This window comes from Lolium rigidum, chromosome 4 (genome assembly GCF_022539505.1).
Source record: "Lolium rigidum isolate FL_2022 chromosome 4, APGP_CSIRO_Lrig_0.1, whole genome shotgun sequence".
Lineage (NCBI taxonomy): Eukaryota > Viridiplantae > Streptophyta > Magnoliopsida > Poales > Poaceae > Lolium > Lolium rigidum.
Genome location: NC_061511.1, coordinates 158,875,819 through 158,883,564, shown reverse-complemented (window position 1 = coordinate 158,883,564; position 7,746 = coordinate 158,875,819). Strand labels below are relative to the sequence as shown.

At 44.3% G+C, this 7,746-nt stretch overlaps 1 protein-coding gene across 1 annotated transcript; it reads right to left on the bottom strand.

Moving 5' to 3' along the window:
• Positions 1-1,194: 1,194 nt before the first annotated feature.
• LOC124706140 (serine/threonine-protein kinase BSK1-2-like) lies at positions 1,195-5,888 on the bottom strand. The gene is made up of 9 exons (XM_047237799.1): positions 5,517-5,888; positions 5,308-5,443; positions 4,684-4,817; positions 3,623-3,728; positions 3,318-3,403; positions 2,834-3,022; positions 2,076-2,255; positions 1,889-2,002; positions 1,195-1,804 (listed from the first exon to the last, which is right to left on the bottom strand). The coding sequence occupies exons 1-9, from the start codon at positions 5,871-5,873 to the stop codon at positions 1,550-1,552; spliced, it is 1,557 nt and encodes a 518-aa protein (XP_047093755.1). The 5' UTR covers positions 5,874-5,888; the 3' UTR covers positions 1,195-1,549.
• Positions 5,889-7,746: the final 1,858 nt, after the last annotated feature.

Here is a 7,746-nt window from a genome sequence, read left to right as displayed (position 1 = left end):
GTGGAATCATACTTGACACCTTATTCCAGCTCGCTGGACAAAATGCAACCCGTGCCACAACAACACGTTTTTTTAGAGCAACCACGTATTTCATTAATGGAACACCAAGTTACATGAAGCAACACATGTGGAAACTAAAAGACAAACCGGGATAAAATGATTATCCTGAATTTGCAGATAAAAACCTAAAAGATCGAGAAATACAAAACGATCTCTAGGGTTTCCTGCAACCACCGTAGCCAGCGGCCGCCGTCCAATTCCAACGCCGCTGAGACGAACGCAAGAAGAGACGCCGAGCCTCCACCGTTGCAAGATCCAAAAAAGCACCATCGCCAAGGAGGCTTTGTGGTCGATGAACAGGCCTGCTGCAAGCAGCAAGGCACATGTCGTTGTGGCACGTCGACCAAGGGGCGTCCCCATGCTGTCTTGGACCAAGATACGCCGCCTCCCATCGACGAAGTCGGAGAAGAACGGCATAACCACCACCTCCGGACCAATATCTTCGCTCCAGAAGAACCACCTCGCCCCGGCCCCCAGCGCCATCGTGGACAACGACAAACACCAGTGACACGTCGAGAAACAGATCTCGCCAGATCTGAAGAACGGCGAGAAGACCAAGCCGCCGACCTGAAAGATCGACAAGCACACGTTGCCAACAACTCCGAGACGCTGTCGTGAAGGTCACCATCGGTGTGGGAGTGAAGTTGTGACAGATTTATTTACCTGGGCGCCGCTCCCACCACCCCAACGACGCACCATAGGAGACAAAAACTAACCCTAACTACTAGACCAGAATGGAGGAACGAGGTTCCCCCTCCCTCATGCCGCCGCCAGAGCGGCAAGCAGAGGGAGAGGAAACCAGGCCCAACGCCCTGGCCGAAGATTGGGAAGATTGGATCGCCTCGGTTTTGCACGAACCGTTTTTCCTTCCACAGCAACACGTTTGGAGTTGTGAGGACCGGCCATTTGTCGGTTGCAACAGAGTCTTGTACTGAACCAGTTACGGTTCTTGTTATTCAGGGATCGTATTTTTCGATGATTAATAGAAGAGGATCGCAAGTGTGATCACAACGATGAATCCCCATCAAGGTTCATGAAACAAACAGAAATAACTGACCAGAATCTAACGACCGTACCTACGAGACCTAGACAGGACTCTACAAAGCCCGCAAGATGAGCTGGAAGCCTGGAATGTACCGTGGAGCTGATGTTCCTCCAAACACATATTTTCTGTACAGACAAGATATGTTTATTGGCTTTAGCTACAAGGACCCTTCTAAACAACCAGCAGCACTCACTTACACTTAGTGAACGACAGTGTTTGCTGACTGCGTCAACAGATGTTATATACATGGGCCCAAGAATGCACTACCTATCACAGGTATGCCACAAACAAAACAAGCTCGTTTTATCGCATTCACGAGACTCTTCAGTGCAGTGAAACATCTTCTACCTCCTACACCACTCAGTACATCTCGGACCAGCGCAAGCCTCCGACTATATATATATATACAGAAGGGATGCAGCTTCTCCAAGTTCAAGATGGTCTTCATGGACCTCGTGCGTTCTTTTGCCTCTTCTCTTCCAACTGTGACGCCTCATTCAACATGTCGGTGGCGTCACTCTGCATGTTCAGCTTGGACAGGGCGACTGCCTGCATGTAGAAAGCTGTGGGCCAATCAGGATAGACGCACTGTGCTTGCATCGCGTCCCGGAGGGCAGCGTCAGGCTGGTCAGTCATAAGGTGGCACAAGCTCCGTCTGGCATAAACCGTTGGTGAGACCATTGTCCCGACATCAACAAACTGTGAAATAGTCACAAGCAAAGGATGGTTCAGAAATATTACAGTGACTTGGAGAACCCCCAACATTTCCAAAAAAGGCACTACCTGAGTATAACAATCAATGGCTGCTTTGAAATCCTTGTCTCGGAAAGCAAAGTCACCCTGTTTCCGGGCGTCCAACATATCCCTCATCTGCTGTGTCCATTCTTGGAACGATAGCTGCAATGTGGATACTGATGAAAATACAGCCCACAGAAAGGACATGTTGGAAACGCAGTGCAGTGCTCTTTACCTCATTACTCCCTTCATCATCTCTGTAATGCATCGAGACTAGAATCTGATGGATGGCAGTTAGGTCCATCCTTGAACAGGCTTCTCCCATAGGAGAAAGAGGGTGTTGTGGAGTAGGACTAGGAGGCGCCTTCGATGGTTCATCAGGCTTCGGAACTCCGAGCATCACATAGGATGGCACCTGCTTTGTATTTTACAAGGGGGCAGTGGTAATCATCAGAGTTATTTTATGGTACTCATCTGGCCAAATTATGCTATTCCTAACAACACGTAACAACGAAAAATGTTACAAAACTCGACCTGAATATATTACAAATATAACATACTGAACACAACTCAGGGCATAGAACCTTTGCACAGTACAGAACATACAATTATATAGTCTGTGCCAAAGTGGCCATATGTTTAGTAAGGGTTATATTGTTTATGACTACTTAATACTATCATTTCATCGAGTCGACCGTCATGACCCTTATATGATTGGTCACTACTCCCTCTGTCCGGATATATATAGGGGATTTCATTGTTGATTGGTAAGACAGGGAGCTGACAACCAATTACTACATTAATATAGGTTTACGTGATAAACTCTCATGTATACAACTGAAATGTCAAGAAACAACAACTGAATGTGGAAGTTACACTATTAACACTAGCATTCGTACGGGTGAAAGAGTTCTTTAGTCCTATAACGCTAAAGCATCTTCATTAATAGGCAAAGAGGCAGAGAGTAAGGAATAGAAGAATATATCTGATTACCTCTGATTTTGTTTGCAAGGGCTGAAGAATGGAAACCAGCTTTTTTATATCAGGTCGGTCTCTTGGTTCGTACTGCAAACATTGAGAAGCGAAATTCACCAAAGTAGTAGCCTCTTCTGTTGAGTAGTTCCCCTCCAAATGTGAATCCATTAGTGCTTGGATGTTTCTGTTTCTTATCATATCAAGTGCCTGTATACAGCGATGCATATACCCATCATTACCAGTGTTCATACAAATAGTTGCCTTGCTAACTGGTCAAAAGCTGGTAAATAATTGTACAGGATGTAGCTTCCAGATGCAACGATGGGCAAGATATTTCAACATTGCTTAACTTGTAAAGCTAATTATGTACGAGAAATGGCATTTGTGCTGAGAAAAAGCAAACAAAAAATCTCTTGGCATTATATTTCTATAATTTCTTTATTAGATCTACAGCTGAAATGGAAGCTAAGAAAACATACTTAACATTTAACAAGTAACCTACATGGGTAGGAGGTATGCGCTTTCCACTGACAAGATCAAGGAGTACAGTGCCGAAACTGAATATGACGCTTTCAGCTGTCACCCTGCCTGAAAGAACAGTAACTAGAATAAGTAATCGTCGGTGTGCCTTTGCTACGGTCACAACACAACATAAATAAAGCAGAAGAGTCCATATAACTACTATCCAAACCATTGATCAATGTCTTTGGCACTGCATTTTTCTTGCCACTTTGAGAAATCATGATATTCATACTCGGGATAAATAAAAGCATTGAGCAATTGGAATGCAACAATTTTTTCAAATACCATTTCTCAGATATTCTGGAGGTGTGTATGCTAGATTTGTGCTATAACTTTTCCCATCTCTGCTGTTTTTCATCAGACCAAAGCATGAGAGACGAGCATCACCATTCTGCAACCAGAAAGGTTTATTAGAAACTTTAAATAACAGGAGTGTTATCTATTATATACTAAAAGCACAATACGAGGATCTAAAATAGAGACACCACACTAATCCGCATCATCGTAATTGTTTTAGCTGTTAGATCTGTAATTTATGGTAATAGAGACACCACACTAATCCACATCATCGTAATTATTTTAGCTGTTAAATCTGTACTTCATGTGTTCAACTATATTTTCATGTGAGTATTGGCAATTCAAAGCTTGAAGTCAAATATGTGATTTATTAGTTCAAATTTTGTTGGTTGTTTGGTTAATATAAATTGATGAAAGCATAAATTCACCTGTCAACGTCTAATAGAAGTTGAAAGAAACCACGGAGATCGAATCTGTTTATATGACTCTATCTTTATTTTTGACACTATAAGTATGGTAGTAGATTCGAATATTAAGCCCTTAGAAATTGAAATGTTACAAAAAAAAAATCATTACCTACCAAATTTCTATTTTTCTTAGATTAAGCGCCTATTATATATGACCACGTACTCAGCACAATTAAATAAAATTGCACAAAAAAAATCATCCAGCATTTTTTGACACATTTAAGATAGTGCCCTCGCATTTGCGAGGGCCACCTTGCTAGTTGTTATAAAATAACATGTTCAATTGTTTGAGGCTTACAACATCTCACAAGCCTACCTGATGAAGTTGTTAACAAAACAAAATAACTTGTATGCATGACAACCTCCAAATGCCTATTTAAGTTCTCATAAACAATTTGCCTATAGGCTGCAAATAACCGAATTATCCCCCAACCCCATTACGCATTATTAATAAACACAAAGAATCTAAGCCTCAAACCCTCCTGAACAGCATATATATGTCCATCAGAACGGGGCAGTAATAGTTTGGTTTGACGGAGTATTTCTGTATACTCAAACTGGCATGACTTGCTGATCATTTACCTCATCAAAGAGGATTCTGTATGCATTTAGGTCATGATATAAAGATCGTTCCTCATTGCTGCAATATCCCAATGCTTCAGCAATGTAGTACGCAACTCTGAGACGCATAGCCCATTCAATGGTCTGGTTCTCCCCTGCACAGGAACAAAAAGCATGGCGAAGAGCAAAATGAATTCGGTCTCTGTTTCCACAACCGTACTTGTCATTAAGCAGAGATGGTAAATGCAGTGACTTGTCAGCATCTAAATCAGGAATTATTAAACTATCGATCAGACGCAGTGACGGGTGTGTAATATAGGAACAAGTTATCATCGGGGTATAATATAATAAACTCGGACATCCTCCCTTGCATCCAGGGTGAGAATCAAAATAACCAGGGAACGGGGGAGCTGAGCACCTAGAGGAAGGTCATTTCTCAATTATCAGTAGCTTAATTTGGGCATTAAAATGCTGCAAGCAACTGCACTGGGAGTAGTGCAGTGCAGACAGAAGCAAGTTTGGTAAATTCCGCACTTGCTCACCACATCGGACAATTGAGCAAAAGATTTCTAAGTTATGTAGAATCATCAAATGGCACGGGTAGGTAGAAACTCTCTGCTCAGGGATATAGTTGGGGGGACTCACAGTGGAACAGGTGCTTGGCGAGGGTATCGTTGGGCATGAACTCGGCGACAAGCAGCCGCTCGTCGCCATCGCAGCAGTAGCCAATAAGGTTGGCCAGCCTCCGGTGCCGCAGCTTGCCCACCCCCCTCGCCTCCTCCTGCAATCCAAACCAGCAATTCGTCAAGAAACCGCGTCTCCGAAAAACTCCCAATTCCGGCCGCCATACACACCTCGAACTGCTTGGGGTCGGGCCAGGCCATCTTGGAGAACTTCTTGACGGCGATGGAGCGTCGCGCGGCGCCCCGCTTGAGCCGGCCCCTGTAGACGAGGTTGGGTGCCTTCTCGCCGCTCTCGGACACGATGTTCCCCGCCGCGAATCCGTCCGTGGCCGCGCGGAGGTCCGCGAGCGAGAACTCCGCGAGCGCCGGGACCTCCTGGTCCCCGCCGCGCGCCCCCGGCGGCGGCGCGGCCTTCTGCGCGCTCAGGGCGAAGGACGGCTGCGGCGGCGTAGGGGAAGGAGGCCGCCGCGGCCTGGCCGGCTTCTCCGCGTGGACCAGCTCCCGCAGCGAGGAGCCGCAGCAGCCCATGGAGCGTGAGGAGGGAAGCTCGCTCGCCTGCCGGTGCCGGGGCTGTTCGGGCGGAGGAGACGCCGGACGGGGACGGTTGCTGTGTTGCTTGCCGCGGATTCTCGGGGCTTTTGTTTCTTTCCTCCTCGTGCTCTTGGGCGTTGCACACTTGCACTGCGACTGCAACCACCGTGGGTTGGAGCAACGCAGACTTTGTGCAACTTGGGGTCTGTTGGGTCCATTTCGATGTCACTAATGTGTACGCACGCATCATTATACCACGTACACGCGCCAAGTCGCAAGCGTGCCCCGTACACAGGAGCTGATAGAGACCAAAAACATTTTCCGTAAATCTCGCAGAGACATTCTATGAACGCGAGAGCATGTATTATGTAAATAAAAATATATGTAACTACAGTATGAAGGTTTCAAATTAGACATGTCAAATCATGTACCTTGGCTTGGCTCCAACACTTGAGATGGTGGAGGCGACTTCCGAGCAGTGCGCATGAGACACCCAGCCCTCTCTAGTTTTAACCGGTGAGCCAACAATGATTGTGGCCGAGAGTTAGGAACCATTTGTCCCCTATTGTTGTGCTATTTGGTGGAGCATTGTTATCTTATTTCGCGGTTGCGATTTATATGGTTGTTATAAGGTTTTTGCCGTCTTTTGAACTTCAGGGTAAACAAAAGGGTACTTCCCCTTCCCCCCCCCCCCAAAAAAAAAAAAAAACTTTGATTGCCCCTTTACCAATATTAAGTGAATGCATCTGGGCATTATTTTATTTGAATGAAAAGCAGCGGCGCCATATTCCATTGTGGAGAAGAGAGGAACAAGATTACAAAACTCTCGAGGATTTCTCTTAAGAGAGAAAGAGGACACGAGATACAAAATTGAACAAGGTAGCACAACAATAAAAGTTTTTGAGCTAGCGTTAATTTTTTTCTTTTTCAGTATATTGTTAATTGAGATGAACAATTGATCGACATGTTTGCTAGATGAGTGTGATACAATGTTTCATGGCATTCCTCCGAAAAAATGTTGCATACTTTGTATGGTGTTAAGTTGCATGGAGATGTTTCATCTATACACAGATGCATGGAGATGTTTTCTTCGATAGTTATTTTTATGTAAAGGTGTTTAACTTATTGAAACCTTTGTATGGTATTAAGCATGCCCTTAAGAAATGGAGCGAGAAGTTTAAAGAACTTTAATAGTTCAAGCCTTTGTTGTAAAAGAAGCTAACAAGAGCACTATGTGAAACAAAGATATTTATTGGCTTCGGGTATAGCGACTGCAAGTCTTTTTTAACTGCTTGTGATCCTAGTGTGTTGCTTCGAAATAATCTAATAGTTGTTATAGATCAATTGATATATTATCAAATCATTGACTCTCTTATATATTTAGATAGTGCTAGGAGGCATGGCATCTCTTTTATTGTAAAAAAAACTCAGCCAATTTGTGTCAGATCCTGGATATGCTCATTGGCATGCTCTTGAGAGAGTTTTATGCTATTTGAAAGGCACATCAAGTCATGGTATTCACTATATAGGTATACAAGAGTACTTGAGGGTTACAATAATTCTAACTAGATATATGATGCTAATGAGATTAAGGCCACGAGTGATTATTTATTTACGCGTGTGGTGGCATTGTTTCCTGAATCTTGTAAGGAGACCATCTTAACGAGGTCACCAATGAAAACAGAACTCACAATACCACAACCACTATTGAAGCAGATGCCGTCGCCGGGAACACGCAGAACGTGTCTTGCCCTCCATGGGAGGGTCCCAGAAAGCCTTGTTTCCAAGAAGGAAATTCGGCCATGATGCACCTCGTTAGGCCGGGGAGGGATACATCATCAGTGAATCAATCACAACCACTTAATGGTTT

Bases quoted from the DNA above. Each gene is read 5' to 3' on its own strand.
- LOC124706140 (XM_047237799.1), bottom strand. From the start codon at position 5,873: ATGGGCTGCTGCGGCTCCTCGCTGCGGGAGCTGGTCCACGCGGAGAAG. The intron at 3,023-3,317 runs GTAGGTTACTTG...CGCTGTATACAG, and splicing joins AGCGCATACCTCCTACCCAT to GCACTTGATATGATAAGAAA. The intron at 1,805-1,888 runs GTAGTGCCTTTT...ACTATTTCACAG, and splicing joins CCATTGATTGTTATACTCAG to TTTGTTGATGTCGGGACAAT.